The 22516-nt window shown below is 38.5% G+C and overlaps 2 protein-coding genes across 3 annotated transcripts in view; both read right to left on the bottom strand.

Moving 5' to 3' along the window:
• The window catches only part of LOC126378341 (uncharacterized), a 134820-nt gene that overhangs the window by 62277 nt on the left and 50027 nt on the right, over nucleotides 1-22516 (bottom strand). The window lies entirely within an intron of this gene.
• On the bottom strand, nucleotides 11805-20325 carry LOC126378503 (uncharacterized). The gene is made up of 4 exons (XM_050026914.1): nucleotides 19976-20325; nucleotides 16551-16720; nucleotides 13207-13330; nucleotides 11805-11977 (listed from the first exon to the last, which is right to left on the bottom strand). Exons 1-4 carry the CDS (start codon nucleotides 20271-20273, stop codon nucleotides 11829-11831), a joined length of 741 nt encoding a protein of 246 aa, XP_049882871.1. The 5' UTR covers nucleotides 20274-20325; the 3' UTR covers nucleotides 11805-11828.

Below are 22516 nucleotides of genomic sequence, written 5' to 3'. Positions count from 1 at the left end.
GTCAAACTGTCACATTGTCATGCTAAGCACCCACACACACCTCACCGAGCTTTCTGTTAGACCAACAACCACCAACCATTAAGCCATTAATTATTTAAGTATTTTTTGTTGTAAATCAATTTAATAACAAGTTTTTTTTGTTTAAAACAGTTCATTATCCTCCTGGCGCTAATGATATTCGACCTTTGAAGGAGAACAGGTTCGACAAAGGACGTTTTTCTAAACAGATGTGTTTTTAGCATTTATTGTTAATCTGAGATACTATGTTTACAAGAGATGGTTCTTTTTTGACGTGACTTATTGTAGATTTGCCGCAGATGGCATTAACTACTTGGCCGGACAAATGGGGACAAATGCAGGCGTGATGCGACGTTGTCCTATTCTCTGATAGATTCAGATTGCGACGTGGCTTATTGTAGATTTGCCGCAGATGGCATTTAACTATTTGGCCGGACAAATGGGGAGCGCTTAGCGCTCTCACCCGGTACGGTCACGAGCATTAATATGTATACACTTTGGTACCATGTCACATTAACTTTTTTGACAAATTGAACTGTACGTCTCACTAAATGTCAAATATGTTAATGCGACAGGGTCCTAAAGTGGGTACATTATATTGCACTTGACTGTACTATACACCTCTACCTACCCCTTTGCAGATACAAACGTGATGTTATGTTTGTTGTTGTTTTAAAATTGTGTTAAATCATTTAGCGCGTTCAAGAAAACCTCAAAAGCAACCTTCGCGCCCCCTGTGTGACCTTGGCGAGAGGTCACCGACCTTCGCGTGACCTTGGCGACAGTTCATCGACCCCCACACGGACTTTGACCTAGCCTCTCCTTGGCTTTGTCTGTTTGTCGTCTCAGACATAGCCTGATAGAGGTTACGTTTAGTCCCTGTGTTCTACTTTGGCGAGAGAAGAGAAAAGAGAAGTTGGAAGAAGGAGTAAAGAAGAAATTGAGAACCAAGAAGATGCATTTCAAGTCTCTGTATATTCGAAATTACATTGTTTGTTTGTACATTACGCGCACGCGCACGCGCGCACGCACGCACGCACGCACGCACGCACGTTGGTCCCGGTTATTACTTATTGATGTAAGTACGTAGTCGTTACATGAGTCATGTCAGGGGCCTTAGGCGGCTCAGTAATAACCCAGACACCAGGGTCGATGGAGTTGGTAATCCACCTCACAACCCACACGATAGAAGAAGATTAGTAGCTTCTAGCCCCCATCACATGGCTATCAAAATTTAAAAGTAACCATAATCCCAATTTCATAAAAAACGTTGATAAAGCAACGGTAACATAAAACATAAACAGCCTATATACGTCCCACTGCTGGGCACAGGCCTCCCCTCAATCAACCGGAGGGGGTATGGAGCATACTCCACCACGCTGCTCCACTGCGGGTTGGTGGAGATATTTTTGCGGCTAATAGCCGGGACCAACGGCTTAACGTGCTCTCCGAAGCACGGAATCATCTTACTTTTTCGGACAATCAGGCGATTCAAGCCTAAAAACTCCTTACCAAACAAAGGACAGGCTCACAAAGTGCTTTCGACAATGTCCCCATCGGGAGTCGAACCCGGACCTCCAGATCGTGAGCCTGACGCCGTAACCACTAGACCACGGAAGCTGTTATTAGAAACCAACGTTATTCTATAATAATCTAAAGTTCTTCATTTCGAAAGCCTACTGTGAAGTCAAAGATTTTTTTCTGATAAGTTGAACGAATAATAATTTGTATTAGACTACTTATTTATTTGTTTTATTTTTATATAATTTGGAGAACTTACAGACTAATTATACATTAAATGAACTAAATATACATGAGACAATGCTAATAACAAGTTCCCGCCAATAAATGAAAAGGTAGGAGAGAAATTAAAATAAGATACGAAAAGTGGCTAGAATGATACATAAAGATAATAGCTAACAAGGAAAAGGAAAACAAAACCCTAAGTCAGTTCGAATGCAGGTGGGTTAGTATACTAATCCAATTTAACTTAACCATTATTATTTTATGAGTATAATTATAACATGAGTAAATTTATTGAGTAATTTATTTACTTGTATAACTATATTAAAACTATTTGTTCTCTTGATAAAATGTTAATAGTACTATATAATTTATACTAGAATATATACAGAGTGTTAGTGACGTCGTAACGAAAACTTTGAGCGATGATTCAGGCAATTTTCCGTCGCAAAAGTATGGAACTCAAAATAAATAAAATCTCAATTTTTTATGAATTTTCCGACAGAAAATTGCATTTGATATTAACTCACTGTTCTTGTCTTATGTTTGAGTTTACCTATTATTACTTATTGCTATCTCTTTTTGTTGTAAAACATCCCAACACAATGTTTGCTTTGTTTAAGAAATACATAAATAAAAAAATACAGTACAATTTAGGCAATTTTGCAGTTTTCTTAAAATTTTTACATATTTCCTTCTATTTTATTTTATTTTATTTTATTTATTTTGATGCAATCAGAGTCAGAATCATTTATTCAACGTAATTATCATGGATAAACTTGTTGATGGTCAATGTAACATTTTTGAATTTACGTCATTTCGCAAGGTGTTATGGCTGAGGAGAAGAAATGAGAAGAAAGTGCAACAGCAACACATCTTTTAAATCAATGAGGGTACATTCATCATCAGCCCATTAACGTCCCCACTGCTAGGGCACGGGCCTTCCTTATGGATGGATAGGGAGATCGGGCCTTAAACCATCACGCGGGCCCAGTGCGGATTGATGGTTATTAACGACTGCTAATGCAGCCGGGACCAACGGCTTAACGTGCCTTCCGAAGCACGGAGGAGCTCGAGATCAAATCTTTTTTTTTTGTGGTCACCCATCCTATGACTGGCCTTTGCGAATGTTGCTTTACTTCAACAATCGCAGACCGAGCGCGTTAACCGCTGCGCCACCGAGCTCCTCGAGGGTACATTACAAGTTATTTAATAACTAGAGGAATAAAGTATATTTGTATTGTATTGTAGTTTTCCTTAAACTATGATTCTATCAAAATTCATCTTCAAGTAATAGACCTTCAAACATTGTGATGTCACCAGGCAACCTTCTGTCGTCAGACTGCTAATCAAACGTCAAGTGTGAGTCGGGCTCAAGAGGTGAAGGTTCCGTAACTAAGTATACATTGTTTGAGGTTTACGCGATTATTGGTGCTAATTCCTGCAGACGCCATCTAATTTTATTTTAACTTATACCTGTTATTTACTTATCCACCGAAAAGGAAAGGGATGGATAATTGACAGTTCTTAATTTTAGAAAGAATGAGTAAATGAATAACCCGGGCGAATCAAAAGGGTATCTCGCTGGTATGCAAACTGTTTGACGTGTGCTGTCAACATAATTCTGTCGGGTTATTGGCCAGTGTAAAATTTTTAGACGGTTGTTTTAGATTTGTGCTTAAAATTGATGTTTGTTCCATAAATTTTATGCTTGTCGATTACACGTCCCTTTCCTTTTCGGCGGATAAGAAAATGACAGATGTAATCCCCTCTAGTTATAAGGTAGGTACTAACATAAGTTAAGTGAATTGTACTAACAATAAATGGATCTGTGTTGTCTTTAATAAATAAATAAATTAAATTAAATTTAAAAAAATAAAATTTTGTCCGGCCAAGTGGTTCATTACATTATCTATCATTATATTGGTATCATTATATTGGTATTGGTCATTATTTGGAGGCCTGTGCCCAGCAGTGGGACGTATATAGGCAGTTTATGTTTTTATGTTTTATATTGGTATTTATTATATTAACTTTAGTTTTACTTTTAGGTATTCTTCTTATTTAGCCTATACGATCCCACTGCTGGGCAAAGGCCTCCCCTTGATTTTTCCACTCCTCTCGACTTTGCGCGATCTCCGGCCAATCCTTGCGATAAGCATTGAGGTCGTCACACCATCTTTTACGCGGTCTGCCTCGACTTCTAAGCCCGCCCTGAGGTATCCAGTGAGTAACGACTCGTGCCCACCGCTCCGGATGCATCCGACAAACGTGTCCGGCCCAGTCCCACTTCAGTTTGGCGGACTTTTTCCCTACATCAGTGATACCCGTTTTGGATCGCAGTGTAGTGTTTCGCACACGGTCGATTCGTTTCACGCCTAGGATACTGCGTTCCATTGCTCTTTGGCAGACCTTGACCTTTAGGTATTTAATTTATTTATTTTTTGTTGCACTATCCCGCATCCAAGTTGTAAATGTTTGTTTTCTTTTGTTGGTTGCCTGGAAGAAATTGCTCTAGAGCAATAAGGCCGCCCAAATTGTACTGTATTCATGTGTTATGTCTGATTGTTGAAATTTTAGTTCTGTGCAATAAAGTATATTTGATTTTGATTTGATTCATTTGCGGCAAATCTACAATAAGTCACGTCAACCATTCACCACGCCGCAATTTTTTTGTTTTTAAATTATAATGCGGAACCCTAAAATGTAGAGCGGTCGTGGGAACATCTTTGGGTTTTTTATAACAACTATCAATGAATCAAAGTAAGGACAATCTCGCAATCTGAATCTATCAGAGGATAGGACAACGTCGCATCACGCCTGCATCCCCGAAGGGGTAGGCAGACTTGTACAGTATATGAATAGTATAATATACAGGGTGTTACTGACATCGTAACGAATACTCAGCGGGATGATTCAGACGATTTATAGAAAATTCATGAAAATTTTAGAGTGTTTTTAAATTAGTTTCAATTTCATACTTTTGCGACGGAAAATTCTACTTGATATCAATTCAAGAGTTATGTTCTGAATCACAATGTCACTAACACCCTGTATATAAAACGCATAACATAAGCTCACGACAATATTCCTATTAGGGTAGGCAGAGTCATCCCCCTTAGAATTCGTTATGTTGTCACTAACATTCTGTACTTATTGAAAATAAAAAATAAATAAAATCTTTATTCGTTTTAAACAATATTTTCTTATAAATGCTAGTTGACCCGAGCCCCCTTTAAACTGGGAAAGTCTGTGTTAGGAGGCTTGGCCTTGGGTATTACGTATATAGAGTGTTAGTGAGAAAATTTATGACTTTTTGTGCTTTTTAAATTATTATTCTATAATTTTGCAATGGGAAATTCCACTTCATATCAACTCAGAGTTATGTTCTGAATCACAACTCAAAGTTTTCGTTACGATATCACTAACACCCTGTATATTAGGTACTTAATGCTGGTTTACCTAAGTGGCGACTCCATATAAATCGAATTCCTCTAGTTGGGTGACGTAAGCATCATAGTGGTATTAAACTAGGCGCCCTTGACATAAGACAACCTTGTCTGTTTTGTTAAGCACGCGACACATGATGGAGAAAACCGCCGCGGTTGGCGGTTGGCGGTTCGGCGCGGTTTTTAATTACTAACAATTTATGGATGTAGGTCTGAATTAAAATATTTGAATTTGAATTTAATTGTTAAAGTATACAACCGGCGATACGGCTCACCTATCACGTTGGTCTAACAGAAAGCTCGGTGAGGTGTGGGTACTTAGTTCATCTTGCGATGGATGTACCTCTAACTACCCGAATTGGGGTGTAGGCATGAGCTTATCATTAACAATATATCATTAACAGCCTCCATGGTCCAGTGGTTGAGCGTTGGGCTCACGATCCGGAGGCCCCGGGTTCGAATCCCGGTGGGGACATACCACAAAAATCACTTTGTGATCCCTAGCTTGGTTAGAACATTATAGGCTGGTCACCTGATTGTGCGAAAGTAAGATGATCCGTTATTTGGAAGGCACGTTAAGCCGTTGGTCCCGGTTACTACTTACTGATGTAAGTATGTAGTCGTTACATGAGCCATGACAGGGGCCTTTGGGGGCTAATAACCCTGACACCAGGGTTGATGAGCCTGGTATTCCACCTCACAATCCACACGATAAAAAGAAGATGAGATTATGATTGATCCAATATTGAATCATTCAGTCCAATGTTGTGTTTGAGATGTCAAGAATTATAATTCAAAGTAAAGATAATAACTTACCTTATTCATTTTCTTCCGACGCAAATTCCTGACGCTTCAGAATAAAGAATAAATACTACGTAGTGCGTGTTGCGTCGACCGTGGTTATGAAACGACTGACGTTATTGCGCGCAGGTACGCTTAAAACTGACAGCTAACATTTAAGGTTAGCCCACCTGACGTAATAACACCCTGTGTTGCCACTTCGTAAAAAATTAATTCCCCACGACCAATGTCTATACTTATATTTACTTTGCAAGGAAATTTTTAACTTTTAATAAAAGATTTACTTACAGTTTTAATGATTTTTATATATGTGACAAGTAATAGTAATAAAATATATTACTCAGCAATTCACTTAATTTTCAATAACAAAATTTACGTCCTTGGAATGTTGGAGATACCTATTTAATGGTAACACTTACGTCATCAATGGGCTAGCAATGGCGGCTTGTCATAGGATTGAAAATACCTGGTTATTGCGTGTGTAACTACCCTCACTTGACTGTTATTTGTTAAAACCATTTAAAAGTCGAGGGCATTAAATTATAGAAGCAATTCATCTAAAAAAGCAATATTGCAATTCGACATTTGCGCATATAAAAGTAAGTGCGCAATGCAAACAAATGTTAAATAGCGTTATTTCTTTTTAGATGAATTGCTTCGATGTGGCCTCTTTAACCCCCCATTTTTTTAATAATATTTGCTAAACTAAAAAGAAAAGAAAAATTATGATTATGTTAAAAAAGTCCTTCCTTTTTTTATTTATTACGAATTAGTTTTACTAACTCGTTAATAATAATCTCTAATAAATAATTCGCTTCTGTGTGTATAAAATTGAAATAACTACGTAACATTTTTTTTGCAATTATAGTTGCGATCTGCGCGTCCAGTATAATAACGCTTTCAGGATATTGTTGAGGTTGCCGCGATATTGCAGCGCCTCTGGTATGTTCGCTGAGGCCCACACAGATGGTTTTGCGGCGATCATGCGGAAACGTTGTGCGTCGCTTCTCACGCGGACTCGAGCCAGCCCCAGCGGTATCCTGAAGACGTTATGTGATAGGTGGGACTCCCCCTTTCTAAAAAGGTGGATGAGCTTCACACCCTATAATTTGTATTCATGATCGCCCGAATAATGTCCTACTAACACTAGTTTATAAGTCGTTTGTATACTAACATTCTATGGACTTTGTCCGAAATAAACGATTTTATTATTATTATTATAGTTAAGTTGTTTTTATATACCCTCTTCGCCTGTTCAACAGGACAAATTAACTTATCTTTGTTACAATATTTAGTTCTCATTGTAAGTGACTATGTATAGTTTTTTTGGAGCTCGGTGGCGGTTGAAGTTAAGCAACTTGCGCAAAGGCCGGTCATAGGATGGGTGACCACAAAAAAAAAAGTTTTTATCTCGAGCTCCTCCGTGCTTCGGAAGGCACGTTAAGCCGTTGGTCCCGGCTGCATTAGAAGTCGTTAATAACCACCAATCCGCACTGGGCCCGCGTGGTGGTTTAAGGCCCGATCTCCCTATCCTTCCATAGGGAAGGCCCGTGCCCCAGCAGTGGGGACGTTAATGGGCTGATGATGATGATGATAGTTTTTTTATAAGAATAAAGCTCTTTAAACTGAATCTGACATAAGCTCACAACTATATCCCAATTGGGGTGGTCAGAGGTACATCTATCGCAAGATGAACTAAGTACCCACACCTCACCGAGCTTTTTTTTAGACTAACGTGATAGGTGAGCCGTATCGCCATCTATAATGGTCGAATGATGGTAAAATGGAAAGAAAACAGTCAAAACGCAAAAAGCGACGTTTTTAAGATAATGTGCAGTCACCTTAACATTAACTTAAACTACCTTTTAGTTAACTTAATCATTGAATAACTGTGGTAGTTAAAGTTAACTTATTACAGGAAACAGATGTTATAACGACCAACCCGAGGTGGAGCAGTGTGGTGGAGTATGTAAAGTGAATAACATAAACAGCCTATGATAATAATAAAATATGTCGTTTTCGAGAATTTTCCCACTTTGAGAATATTCCCGGCAGTAAAGAGGCGCAAAACTTATGTAACGTTAGGCAGTACAGGTATAAATTAACACTTAACACAATAAATTTAAGGTTGAAAAAGTAATATAGGTGTAGTAGTATATCTTAAATTTTTTGAGTAATTATTCATTAAGTATGTAATTAATTATTCAATTATTGTAGCGTAATTTTAATTTAAGGAACTTTAATGTAAAGTGGAATTAATTAAATAAATACATTTCTAATACATTTTGATTATGTGAAGGGATCTCATAGTGATTTTCGTGATACGTCTACTGGGTTTCGAACACGAGACACGAGACACTGGACCACGGTTATTAACTTATTAATGCATTAAAAATTGCCTAATTTGTAGTCATCATCATCATCGGCCCATTAACGTCCCCACTGCTGGGGCACGGCCTTCCCTATGGATGGATAGGGAGATCGGGCCTTAAACCATCACGCGGGCCTAGTTCGGATTGATGGTTATTAACGACTGCTAATGCAGTCGGGACCAACGGCTTAACGTGCCTTCCGAAGCACGGAGGAGCTCGTGATGAAAACTTTTTTTTTGTGGTCATCCATTGACCGGCCTTTGCGAAAGTTGCTTAACTTCAACAATCGCAGTCCGAGCGCGTTTACCGCTGCGCCTAATTTGTAGTAAATTTATTTACTTATTATTTCTTAATCTTTTATACTTATTTGACGAATTATAATAATTTATTGCGAGCATATTCACTTTTAGGGAAAATATGTGTAACTGTATAGTCACTAATAGCGTCACGCTTATATCCTCAAAGGGGTAGGCAGAGATAATTATATCCACTCTTCGCTGGCACCGCTTAAATCTCATGTAAACAAAATAAAAGAATAAAAAAGTATTTGTACAAAATATAATTTATTTAAATACTTACATAAATACAAAACACCATTTTAAAGCCTCTATCTGAGAAATATGTTTCGTCCTTTTCTTTCGTACTTTGTTTTAAATGTGAATGAAAAAGACAAAACATAGACTTAATTTTAAAATACTAAAGTGACCAGAAATAGTTACTTATCTTCATTAGTCTGGATTGTGAGGTCAATGTACGACCTCATCAACCCGCCTTTTTTTTGTAGGACTTTTTATCTTTTTTCTAATGGGTTACCCGCCAAAGGAAAATTATTATCTCTTCTTAAAACTAGAATGATAAAATCTCTGACAGAATTTAACATATATATTTTCTGGTCAATTTATTTAATAAATTAATACATAAATAAGTTTTAAATTTAAATTAGTTTTTTTAATACCAGCCTAAACTAGTTGGTGTGGTAACATTTAATTTAAACGAGAAAATATTTGTGTCAATGCCGACTTACCTACAACTTACACTAAGATTTACTAATAAAATTAAATTCCGCATAGTTACAAGAATGATCACGTATGAGGAATGTGGACACTACCGGGTTAGACAGACATAGGTAGTGTTGGCAACATCCAACTAATTATTATTTTATACTTTTTTAATCCATAAATAGCAATACTTTTTTTCTTCTTCTTCTACGATCAACGAACTGTGAAATAACGTAAATTGTGTGTGCCTAATTAATTTAATAAAACAACGTGGTCAATGTTGGAGGCGATAGTCGCTCCGGTAAATAAAACCTCTTCGAGTTGTTAAATGGACTGTATTGTAATAAAAAACTAGGAAATATTTACATAAATAGCGAGATATAAGAAAACGTGCCTCGTCGGCAAAGTCCGCGGCGTAAAGTCCCTTTAATATTGCCATAGGAAAATATATTACAGTAAAATTTAAATTAATACTTTGATGTTGCCAACAGTCAACTCAAAGTACACACCAGGCAGAGCACAACAACATCTGTGTGCGACTGGTAGTATTAAACAGAACAACCAGTTCAGTACAGCCATGCATGAGCAATATAATGTACCCACTTTACCACTTTACGACTCTGTCGCACTAACATATTTGACATTTAGTGAGACTTACAGTTCAATTGGTCAAAAAAGTTAATGTGACATGGTACCAAAGTGTATACATATTAATGCTCGTGACCGTACGATTATTGATTATATTTCAATAATATAACATTTTACAATCGACTCAATGCGCGGTAAAAATAGGTTACTTGAGATACTTTTTACATAACATCAAAACGAAAGTTGTCTTTGGAGTTTGTATGGAAATTTGATGGAAATACTGTCCTGTGACGTCATCAATAAAAGCGGTCAAACGTCGTACTCATTATTATTATTATTATATTTGTTTATGTACACTAGCAGCTCAGAGCAAAATTCGCCCGGGTTATTCATTTATTTACTCATTGTTACTTAATGCATGAATAAAATTCGAGAATAATTCGAATAGGAAAGTAAGATTGATTTTTGATCATCTTAGACTGGCTTCTATTTCTACGTTAGCATTGGTGCTAATTCCTGTAAATACCATCTAATTTTATTTTAGGTTATATCTGTCATTTTCTTATCCGCCGAAAAGGAAAGGGACGGGTAATCGACAAGCATAAAATTTATGGAACACACGTCAATTTTAAGCACAAATCTAAAACAACCGTCTAAAAATTCGCCCGGGTTATTCATTTATTTACTCATTCTTCCTAAAATTAAGAGCTGTCAATCATCCGTCCCTTTCCTTTTCGGCGGATAAGAAAATGACAGGTATAACTTAAAGTAAAATTAAGAGATGTCTGCAGGAATCGGGGCCATTATATAATTTATCTTTGAGCCAGTCAAATGCCTAATTTTTTTTTTGTTTTGGTTTTCCCCGAAGGGTAAGGCAAAGGGAACTATGCCCATACAGCCATGTCTGACGTATTTTTTTTCTTGATGATTAATGAAATGATGAAAGGTGATGATGATGAAACCTAAGCCCCCACCCTCGGAGTAGACTCCTACTCCGAACCCCAAACGAATTAACTCAAAAGTCCGCATAAACTTTTGAGTTATGAAGCGGCTTCCCGGCACGAAGCGAAAATTGGCAGATACACTTTGTTCATTGAATACTCCAATATAATAACACTCGCGAATGTCTTCCGACTAACTTAATGCGATCATTAACCACAAAACACCACTTCGTATTAATTATTTAGATTACTCAATGAAGAAAGCAACTGTCCCGTTCCCGTTTCCCGCCGAAAAGCCTCAAATGCCTAAATAGATCTGTCAAAGTACGTCAACTAGTGTTGTGACATTCATTAGCATAGTGAAGTGTCAGTCGATATAAGGTCGATAGATTCTTTTCTATCTAACAGTAAGTAGGTATCTTCAAGTGCGAAGGAAGTAACATTATTTTATAATGCCTATAATACAAAATACAATAATTTAAAAGCAACAATTTACAAGTAGGATAAAAGAAGTAAAATAGGAGGCCTAATCGCTAAATAGCCTTCCAGGCAACCTTATTACATGACCTATTGTTATTACAGGAACTTTGATATTTTAATAATGAAAATATAAATAAGTAGGTAGTCAAAATCGAATCATAAATGATTATTAGGTAATAATATAATATTAATTATTAATTGTAGGTATAATAAAGTGTTAAACTCCTCAATAAAGTATCAAATAATGTGATCCTAATATCAAGCATCAATTATTTTTATAACTTCTGCCATTACATTTTATTTTTGGATAAATATTTACCCGAGCAATGAGAAAATAGGTAATTATCACGTTAATAAATCTGAACAGCGCCATCTATATTGTTTTTGAGGAACGTAGCCTAGAAAGTCCCTGATTGTGCCATAAATTAAAAAAAACAGCTAAATTACAACGTTAGGAGCCGGGTCAACTTTTACATAAGTCCCGTAAGGAGTGCTTATAGTTTGAGGTCCAGAAGCGACTCTGTACGGGTCTATTACGTAGTTTAATTTGGAGTCCTGTAGTGGGTGGCCTTCCCTATTCCATGATGCTGAAAGAAAAAGGTTCAATTAGTAGATACAACGAGAAAAAGTTACCTAGAAAAAGTTTTCATTGCATTTTCTTGACAGCGCCATCTGTTGCTTCGTACATGAACTTAAGCGCTGCCATCTAGTGTTGAATTTGAAAACTATAATTTTAGTTCTCCTACTGACTAGCAGATGGCGGTGACTTAGTTCTAACATCAGATTATAGATGGCGCTTGTATATAAATATTTTTAATATTTCGTATAAACAGATAAACGCAATTATTGAAGAAAATAGTAATGAAACGTCTTTATAAATTCATGTTAATTTATTAATAAGCAATCTTTATTAATATTCACTGGTGTGTACCAAATATTTTATTTACTCTTAATTTATTACTGCCTTCTGTCGAGTCTTTTTTTTGCACTATGCTATAGCTTTTTTACGGATTACAAGATGGCGCTTTACTAGTTCTGCTACTAGATAATAGATGGCTGTCTGACCTTCCAACCCGCGAAGGGAAAACCAGCCCAATACAGGTTAGATTATATTGTGTATGTGGGTTTCCTTACGATGTTTTCGTTCACCGCTGAGCACGTGATAGTCATATTTATGAACCAAATGTGGATTCAAACCTGCGACTTTACAGTGAGAAGCGTTCATCCAACTGAGCTACCGCGCCTCGTGTTTGGGCTAGTAACCTCGAGAACATATTGACAATCCGAAACGCATTTCTCTCATTTTTGTACAAAAGTAAACCTTTAAAAAACCTACAACAATCCAGCAGTCGGAGACTTCTCCTGCAGAGTGTGCGGTAGAGTTTGCCGCTCTAGGATTGGCTTGCACAGCCATGAAATAAAGTGCATTTCTTCGAGGCAATAACTTCATAAATCGTCCGGCCTCTGTGGTCTAGTGGTTGAGCGTTGAGCTCACGATCCGGAGGTCCCGGGTGCGAATCCCGGTGGGGACATATCACAAAAATCATCATTGTGATTCCCAGTTTGGTTAGGACATTACAGGCTGATCACCTGATTGTCTGAAAGTGATGATCCGTGCTTCGGAAGGCTCATTAAGACCTTGGTCCCGGTTACTACTTACTGATGTGAGTGAGTAATCGTTACATGAGCCATGTCAGGGGCCTTTGGCGGCTCAATAATAACCCTGACACCAGGGTTGATGAGGTTGTTCACCTCACAACCCACACGATAGAAGAAGAGAAGAGTAAGGCCAATGATGATGATGATGAAGCCTTACATATTTCCTCATGGTGCTCGTGCCCATATTGTCCATGTCCGTTGTGTATGTGGAGGTGGATCTCCTTCTGAGGATGCGGCTCGTGATGGTGGCTCTCGTGCTTGCTCGCGAACAGAGCGCCGACCTGAAAGATAAGATAAAAGAAATATTATATTCATAAAAAAACACTAATCATGAATTTTCCGACAGAAAAATAGAATATAAAATATAGAAATAGTTTTTTCAAATTCAATTCTCAATTATTTATTGAATTCCATGTAGTACAATGGGGTGTTACATAGGCATAGGAACTAAAACATGGACCCTGTAGGGCACAGCAACGTTGAAGGGAAGAGAGGAAGTGTGTATTAAAATTAAAACTTATCATTTTAAAATTCGTCGTAAATTCAAGATATTAACTCAGAATCATGGTCTGAATCATCATCCTCAGTATTCATCGTGTATATTCTAGGTACCTTTATACTTTAACATAACCAGGGGGATTAAATGGCCACATCGAAGCAATTCATCTAAGAAAGCAATATTGCTATTTGACATTTGTTTGCATTGCACACTTACTTTTACTTGTGATAGAAGAGACTTAAAACTTTGTCAAATTGCAATATTGCTTTCTTAGATGAATTGCTTCGATTTTCAGAACCTCGGCTCAGGGCGTCGTCTGTGAAGAAAAATGTTTGAAAAAATAAGTCGACCTTAGTTGGCCGATAGCGATAAGCGCTGATTGAGGGAAATCGTTGACCACGCCGGCGTGGTCGGTATCGGGGTCCTGAAGTGTTTGGTGTCGCGAGCTGATATGCTGCCTTGTTTAAGGTACTAATTCAATTTCCCCGTCCCTTTTTATCCTATCAATATTTATCATCATCATCACCAGCCCATTAACGTCCCCACTGCTGGGACACGGGCCTTCCCTATGGATGGATACGGAGATCGGGCCTTAAACCATCACGCGGGCCCAGTGCGGATTGATGGTTATTAACGATTGCTAATGCAGCCGGGACCAACGGCTTAGCGTGCCTTCCGAAGCACGGAGGAGCTCGAGATGAAAACTTTTTTATTTTTGTGGTCACCCATCCTATGACCGGCATTTGCGAAACTTGCTTAACTTCAGCAATCGCAGATCGAGCGCGTTAACAACTGCGCCACCGAGCTCCTCAATATTTATCATTACATCCTTTTCTTACCGGACCTTAGAAAGCAGCTTTCTCTAAACTTCTTTTGATAAGTAGGTACCTACGTAAATTGATGACGTCACGATGACTTGTTTTTTTTTATTGCCGTCTTCAGATGTATCAAATTGGAGATCTACAAATTCGTGCGTAGAGTGAACGTAATAAAAAGTAAAAAGCTGCCTAATGTGTGTCGGTTACGTTATCATGGAGCATAAAATACTACTATGTAGGTACAGAACCACACCCAGCCGTTGTAGCCAAGTTGGTAGAACGCTTTTCTTTCACTTTGAGGTCGCAGGTTCGAATCCAGCACCGGCCTAAACCAATGATTGTCGAAATTGTTTTCGAATTCATATTTTGATCATAATGATTATCAAGTGCTCAGTGGTGAAGGAAAACATCGTGAGGAAACCCACATTCCCGAGAAATGCATTTTCGGAGGTATGTGACTTAACCTGTATTGGGCTGGTTTTCCCTTCGCGGGTTGGAAGGTCAGACAGGCAGTCGCTTCTGTAAAAAACCGGACCTGTCAAATCTTCAGGTTAGGTAAGCGGACCCTGTGAGAAACGGGGTAACGCGAGGGAGATGATGCCAGGCCCACACTTCGAACACTCCACACAAACAACGTCATTTTACACAGACACTACACATTGACGTTATCGTAATGCACATACAAAACCCATGTCAGGGGCCTTTGTCTCAATAGTAACCCTGGCACCACGGTTAATGAGGTCGGTAACAACCTCACAACCCGCACAACTCAAATTCAAATTCAAAAATATCTTTATTCAGTAGGTAACATAGTTACACTTTGAATCGTCAATTTTACATAACGAACGTCTTATCCGCCTAAAACTACTGCAGCTTCTCACAACCTGTATAGCCGGGGAAAAGAAGCTGCAAGAAAAACCTCGGCACAGGGCCCTAGACGTTCTTTAAAAAAATAAAAATAAACATAAAATATTGGTATACAATTGAGTAATTTAGCTGTCTAATATCAGTTCTCAGACAGATAATCCCATGCATTCATATCTTCTAAATAATCACTAACTTTATAATAACCTTTTTGTAAAGTTTTTTTTAACTACTGTCTTAAAACAGTTGAAAGGTAAATTCTGAATGTCAGAAATGATTCTGATTTCTGACTTGTTTCCTCATTGATTGAATGATTGAACCGCAAATTGCATTAGCTACACTTTCGTTCAATAACAACCATTACTGTGTCGTGTTACATCCAATTATTTAACAGTTACCTAACTTTCACTCTCATTGTTTATTACCTGACTTTATTAGCCAATTAGCGTGAAATTGTGTGTGCATTATTTTTTTTCATATACACACACATACATAAACTCACAGAGGAGCTCGGTGGCGCAGCGGTTAACGCACTTGGTCTGCGATTGTTGAAGTAAAGCAACTTTCGCAGAGGCCGGTCATAGGATGGGTGACCACAAAAAAAAAACTTTTCTACTCGAGCTCCTCCGTGCTTCGGAAGGTACGTTAAGCCGTTGGTCCCGGCTGCATTAGCAGTCGTTAATAACCATCAATCCGCACTGGGCCCGCGTGATGGTTTAAGGCCCGATCTCCCTATCCATCCATAGGGTAGGCCCGTGCCCCAACAGTGGGGACGTTAATGGGCTGATGATGATGACATAAACTCACGCCTATTTCCCACCTAGGTATGCAGAGACTATGGAATTACATTTGCTTCGATCCTGACACACTTCTCTTGCTTCCTCCACATCCATGAATCGTTTCATACACGCACCCTGGTTCAGTTTTATTTATTTAATTTATTTTATGTATTGGTTTCAGTCATCTTACACAGTATTTTCTTACGACCTCCGTGGTCCAGTGGTTGAGCGTTGGGCTCACGACCCGGAGGTCCCGGGATCGGTGGAGACATATCACAAAAATTACTTTGTGGTCCCTAGTTTGGTTAGGACGTTACAGGCTGATCACCTGATTGTCCGAAAGTAAGATGATCCGTGCTTAAGGCACGTTAAGCCGTTGGTCCCTGTTACTACTTACTGATGTAAGTAGTCGTTACATGGGCCTGGTCAGGGGCCTTTGGCGGCTCAATAATAACCATCACGCGGGCCCAGTGCTGACACAAGGGTTGATGGGGTTGGTAATTCACGTCACAACCCACGCGATAGAAGAAGATCTATCTACCTTAGCAGCGCCAGCAGTAAGCAGGATCTTCAATATGACCAGGGTGACCACGAGGGTTTTGACGCCGACCAGGGCCGCGACCACTGCCCACGTGGACGCCATGCCCAGCTGGAAGATCACCGGAATCAGGCCGGCCATCATCTTCTTGAAGGGACGGCCGAAGGTTCTGCCTGGGAAAGACAAGGTAAAAAAAAATTCGTTTTCCTTATGGCAGTAGTAACCGGGACCAACGGCTTAACGTGCCTTCCGAAGCACGGATCATCTTTCTTTCGGACAATCAGGTGATTAGCCTGTAATGTCCTAACGAAACTAGGGATCACAAAGTGATTTTTGTGGTACGTCCCCACCGGGTTTTGAACCCGGGACCTCCGGATCGTGAGCCCAACGCTCAAACCGTTCTTTATTCTATGACAGTAAATGAACGTGTATTTAACACGACAGAGGTTGTAAACACGTCAAAATAAACAAACCAAGGTGAAACAACATCATCCAAGGGAAACTAATATTTGTTTTCTTTTGACCGATGCATGTTCTGGTCAAAAATAAACTTATTTATCGTGTCACATTATACCTATCATACATTGACCAAATTAGAGATGTCCTTAGAAAAGGTTCAGTACGGTATAGACCCGGCGGGCGTGCGTACTTGATATGAACTTAGAATCATGGTCTGAATCATCCTTCAAAGTTTTCGTTACGGTGTCATTAACACCCTGTATAAAGCGAAAATTGGTGGTAGATCTGGCGGAGGAAGATCTAGAAGGACTTACATTGACCAAATTGGAGATGTCCTTAGAAAAGGTTCAGTACGATCTACTCTGAACCGGCGTGCGTGTATGAAACGATTGATGAATGTGGATGACGTAAAATTTCCTTTTTTTGACGTGACTTATTTTAGATTTGCCGCAAATGGCATTAACCACTTGGCCGGACAAATGGGGAGCTCTCGCTGGGCCTGAGGGTGCCCAGTTGGGCGCGAATCTGAGGCGGAGTTCAGGAGTCCTAATACGTCTTTAAAATAAACTAATCTGGGCGCCAGACAGAGTACTGTGGGGCGGAAGGCAAGAGGGAAACCACTGCCCTATTTGTCCCTAAAAAGTAGCATGGAGAATGCTACACCGACAAGAGCGTGACTCTTAAATTAGTGACGATAAAGATAAGAGTCTACTATGGTGACTGCCTACTCCGATAGGAATAATGGGCGTCAGATGCCTCTAGAATTCGCTAGCTCGCATCATCGTGTCGTTTACTCAAATACACATTAGAAAATGACCATCGGTCGTTACACTGACCTTGATGCGTGCCGCGGAAACGACACCGAAACGCGCGCGTTTACGTTAACGCGTCTATAACAACGCAAAGGAAAGTTCACGATAACGATAACATTAAACAAGGACGCCCGTGACTTGACTTGAATCGCATGTATCTGCAATACTGAATGCAAACAAAACTAGAAGATTATTGACTGTACTGCTTATAAGCTGATTTATTTACTTATTATATTTATTATATCTAAAAAAAGCAATATTGCAATTTGACATTTGCGCATATAAAAGTAAGTGCGCAATACAAACAAATGTCAAATAGCAATATTGGGAACCATGGAGCATCCGTGGCTTTCCGCATGAAACGATTTTGAATTACCTGTAGACGGTGGATTTGAGAGGGACTCGCGTGAGCGAAAACTACCCCTGCATAGGTCATGATCGGACGGATGCAAAGGGTTACCGTTCTATACCTACGTAGTATTATTCTTCATTTCTATGCTAATGACCTACACAACCTAATTATTAGTGCAGAAACCTGTTTGACTGGACGGATCAGTACTGTTGCGTTAGCTGGATAGATTTCGAATTATCATAGGTAGAATCAAAGCGCCAAGTCCAGACCATTGAAGTCGCTGTTACTAGACTATTTATACACATTTTACAACAAATAAATTTATACAAACTGACAATTATTATACATTTTGATTATGTATAAATTTATGGAGCTGATGAGGAGCTCGGTGGCGCAGCGGTTAACGCGCTCGGTCTGCGATTGTTGAAGTTAAGCAACTTTCGCAAAGGCCGGTCATAGGATGGGTGACCACAAAAGAAAAAGCTTTCATCTCGAGCTCCTCCGTGCTTCGGAAGGCACGTTAAGCCGTTGGCCCCGGCTGCATTAGCAGTCGTTAATAATCATCAATCCGCACTGGGCCCGCGTGATGGTTTAAGGCCCGATCTCCCTATCCATCCATAGGGAAGGCCCGTGCCCCAGCAGTGGGGACGTAAATGGGCTGATGATGATGATGATAAATTTATGGACTCAATATGATTGATTTTAATTGTTTACTTTTTTAAATTATTATTATTTTAGTTATACTGATAATTAATTAATAGAATACATTTTTATTATTATTATATACTTACATTTAACTTTAATTATTATTATTTTGATTGATTACTTTTTAAATATTATTGTTTTAATTATTATTTGTTTTTGTTTGCGGAACGGAAGGCGATTGGGGCAACCACCGTTCTACACGCCCTATCTATGGAGTAATGACGGCGATTACTCTTAAATAATGAGAGATAATTATGAATAATTATTTGCATGCCTATTGTGGTGTAACATTTAGGTACTATTTTATTATTTTAAGAATTAATGATACCAATGTTTTCCGCAAATAAATAATGATTGATTGATTGGTGAAATGACAATGATTCAGCGGATGTGCGGAGTGACAAGCCTCGACTAAATTCGTGACGAATAAGGCGTACGCGACATCTCCGAAAAGCTACGAGAGAGCAGGCTTCATTGGTTTGGGCGAAGGACGTAATATACGATCCCGACGACCCGATTACTCTAGCCATAGAGGCAGCCAATCAGCTCGCGACACCAAACACTTCAAGGCAGGTATTTATTATATTAACTTTAGTTTTACTTTTAGGTATTTATTTTTTAATTGCACCATCCCGCATCCAAGTTGTTTGCAAATGTTTGTTTCCTTTTGGTGGTTGCCTGGAAGAAATTGCTCTAGAGCAATAAGGCCGCCCAAATTGTACTGTTTTCATGTGTTATGTCTGATTGTTGAAATTTTAGTTCTGTGCAATAAAGTATATTTGATTTGATTTGACTCCGATACCAACCCCGCCGTCGTGGTCGACGATTTCCCTCAATCAGTGCTAATCGCTATCTTTCTTTCAATTACATGTAAATATTGACCCGTATAAGGAGTATAAGCGAAATCTGTTAAATACCTAAGAACTTTCTTCCGCAAAGATGAACGTGTGTCCTACAAAGTACCTATCACTTGAGTTACGAGATTTCGATGAGCCATAATGAAAAGGAAATCTTTGCCTTACTGTGGACTTTGCAGATTTAAAACAACTACTTTAAAAATAAATAATTTAAAAAAGAAAAGAGAGACTTTAAATACTTACCCACAGAAGTCGTTCCAAATGTTCTCAATTCCAAACTTTTTGAATTTCGCGCGGCAAAATTATCACTTTGGTTATATTTTTCACTTTTCGCTTCCACATATTTACTTAAACTATCACCTACATTTTTGGTTTGAACTAAACTGTTTTCACTAACTACATCACTAACTTCCGCACAGATTATGTTAAAAAACAAAAATAAACAAATTACAACTATCTTTTTGCTCATTTTTCTTTTTTTTAGTAGCAAAATGTGGAAACAGGGTATGAACCATTTTATAATGTCTTTTAAGTCCATCATTTTTATTGAAATAAAATCTTTTTGCTTTACGGGTTTCGTTTTTAAAAATGGCGACACGTCATTTCGCGCCAATGCTTGTGTCAAACTGGTTGCGCGCGCAGGTTGGCCGCATTTCTTCTTTCACCGGACGGGTACACACGACATTGACGAATACTTTCGCTTTTTTTCTATTGATATTCGTGACGCGTCATTGTATGTTTTGTTACTTACTTAAATATATTTACAAGTAAATGCTCACGGAACTACACAAAAGTCAAAAATTTACATTTTAGAAACTTTTTCGAAAGTCCTACCGGACATTTTTTACTTTTAAGAAATAATTTTTTATTTTTAAAAGTTCTCAATAAATACAATGCACTATCCATTTAACATATTCATTGTAATCTCAAGAAAGTAAAATTTAAGTACAAAAGCACGTATTTGTACGTATCTCCTCCTGTTGTTTAAAAAAATATATACGTTTATTTTCTTGCAAACAGTGATTTTACAAAAACACCTGCCAAACTATGATCCGGTGAAGCCAAACTATGAAACATTTCGATGGCAGAATCAAATTCCTTTAAAATTATCTTACATCTGTTTGACATTTAATTAAATAGGTAAGTATAAACAAATTAATTAATTAATTTTAATACCGGGTAAGACTCCTCAGTGCTCCCCATTTATCCGGCCAAGTAGTTAATACCATCTGAGACAAACCTACAATAACAGGTTATTAAAAAAAACTTTTTTTCTTTTTTGCGCAGAGGTGATGACAGTTTGGAGAAGCTGATTGTGGTTGGGAACACTGAAGGCAAAAGATCGCGTGGTCGTTCACCGACTAGATGGACTGACCAAGTGAAAGACGCGTCGTCATCCAAGTTCTACACAATAGTAAGGGAAGCGCTGGACAGGAACCGGTGGAGGCAGATCATACGCTCCAGGTGCAACCCTGATGCTGACCACGATCCTCAGATATGAGGGACCGACCAAGAGTTTCTCGATACATTCTATGAGTAAGTACTTAATAACTAAGCTACTATTGCATAATGTAACTAATTAAATTACCTAATCGCTTTTTTCCCACTAAATAGCATAAAAGTTATCATTGTTAGCAGAATAAAAGACAAAAGCGTTTCGGAAGCATGTTAAATCCAATTGTTTTACAAACCCAGTTAACCTCTACATTGACCGTTACAAAACTCTAAGCGTAACAGCTTAATTGCCACAAATTTATCTCAAGATACATCTTGTGTAAGTATATCTTGTATAGCAGTATATTTACAGTTAGATCACTAGAGAACGGTCAAGTTGGCTTGCAGTCCGAAGCAATAGGTATTATTTTGCAATAACAAACTTTGATGTCGTATTGTTGGTTTAAAGCTATTGTTTTTTGTTATACCGGATATTATGATTGAGCTGAGACTAACACCCTGTACCTATAGGTAGCATTGCCGTATGCGACCTCTTTACATAGTTTAACTTTAGACAATTTTGTTTTTATTATTCAATCTTTTACTTTCTCACACAGTATTTATTTCTCTCTTGAGTACCTATTCAAACTATTGTGCGTTTAAAAAGCAAATGATAGTTATTTGAAGGGAAAGGGCCTCAGAAAAACATAATAATAGTTGACCTGGATAATATTAATGATATGCATTGAACGGTGTTTTGTTAGCGGATGTTTGGATCATAAATGATAATCACGTGGTCAGCGATGAAGGAAAACATCGTGAGGAAACCCATATTCCCGAGAAATACACCGCCCTAGGGCACCCACCGCCAGTGGGTACGGTCACGAGCATTAATATAATATTATATGTTGGTACCATGTCACATTATCTTTTTTGACAAGTTGAACTATAAGTCTCACTAAATGACAAATATGTTAGTGCGACAGAGTCCTAAAGTGGGTACATTATATTGCTCATGACTGTACCGACCTAAACCGATGATTATGATTTTCGAATTTCATTTTGAATCCATGTATGTGTCATATTGAAAACATCGTGAGGAAACCCACATTCACGAGAAATGCATTTTCGGAGGTATGTGACCTAACCTGTGTTGGGCTGGTTTTCCCTTCACGGGTTGGAAGGTCAGACAGGCAGTCGCTCCTGCTTTCTTACTTCCATTACTCTAGGGCTCTAGCATATAACATAAACAGCCTATATACGTCCCACTGCTGGACACAGGCCTCCCCTCAATCAACCGGAGGGGGTATGGAGCATACTTCACCACGCTGCTCAACTGCGGGTTGGTGG

Source organism: Pectinophora gossypiella, chromosome 26 (genome assembly GCF_024362695.1).
Source record: "Pectinophora gossypiella chromosome 26, ilPecGoss1.1, whole genome shotgun sequence".
Taxonomy (NCBI): Eukaryota; Metazoa; Arthropoda; class Insecta; order Lepidoptera; family Gelechiidae; genus Pectinophora; species Pectinophora gossypiella.
Note: the sequence above shows the minus strand (reverse complement) of the source record. Positions and strands in the feature narration are given on the sequence as shown.

What these genes read in the sequence shown, in the direction of transcription:
- LOC126378503 (XM_050026914.1), bottom strand. Translation starts at nt 20,273, where the DNA reads ATGATGGACTTAAAAGACATTATAAAATGGTTCATACCCTGTTTCCAC. An exon ending in TTACTGCTGGCGCTGCTAAG is followed by an intron (nt 13,331 to 16,550) that starts GTAGATAGATCT and finishes CTTATCTTTCAG; the next exon opens with GTCGGCGCTCTGTTCGCGAG. An exon ending in CGAGCACCATGAGGAAATAT is followed by an intron (nt 11,978 to 13,206) that starts GTAAGGCTTCAT and finishes TTTTTCTTTCAG; the next exon opens with CATCATGGAATAGGGAAGGC.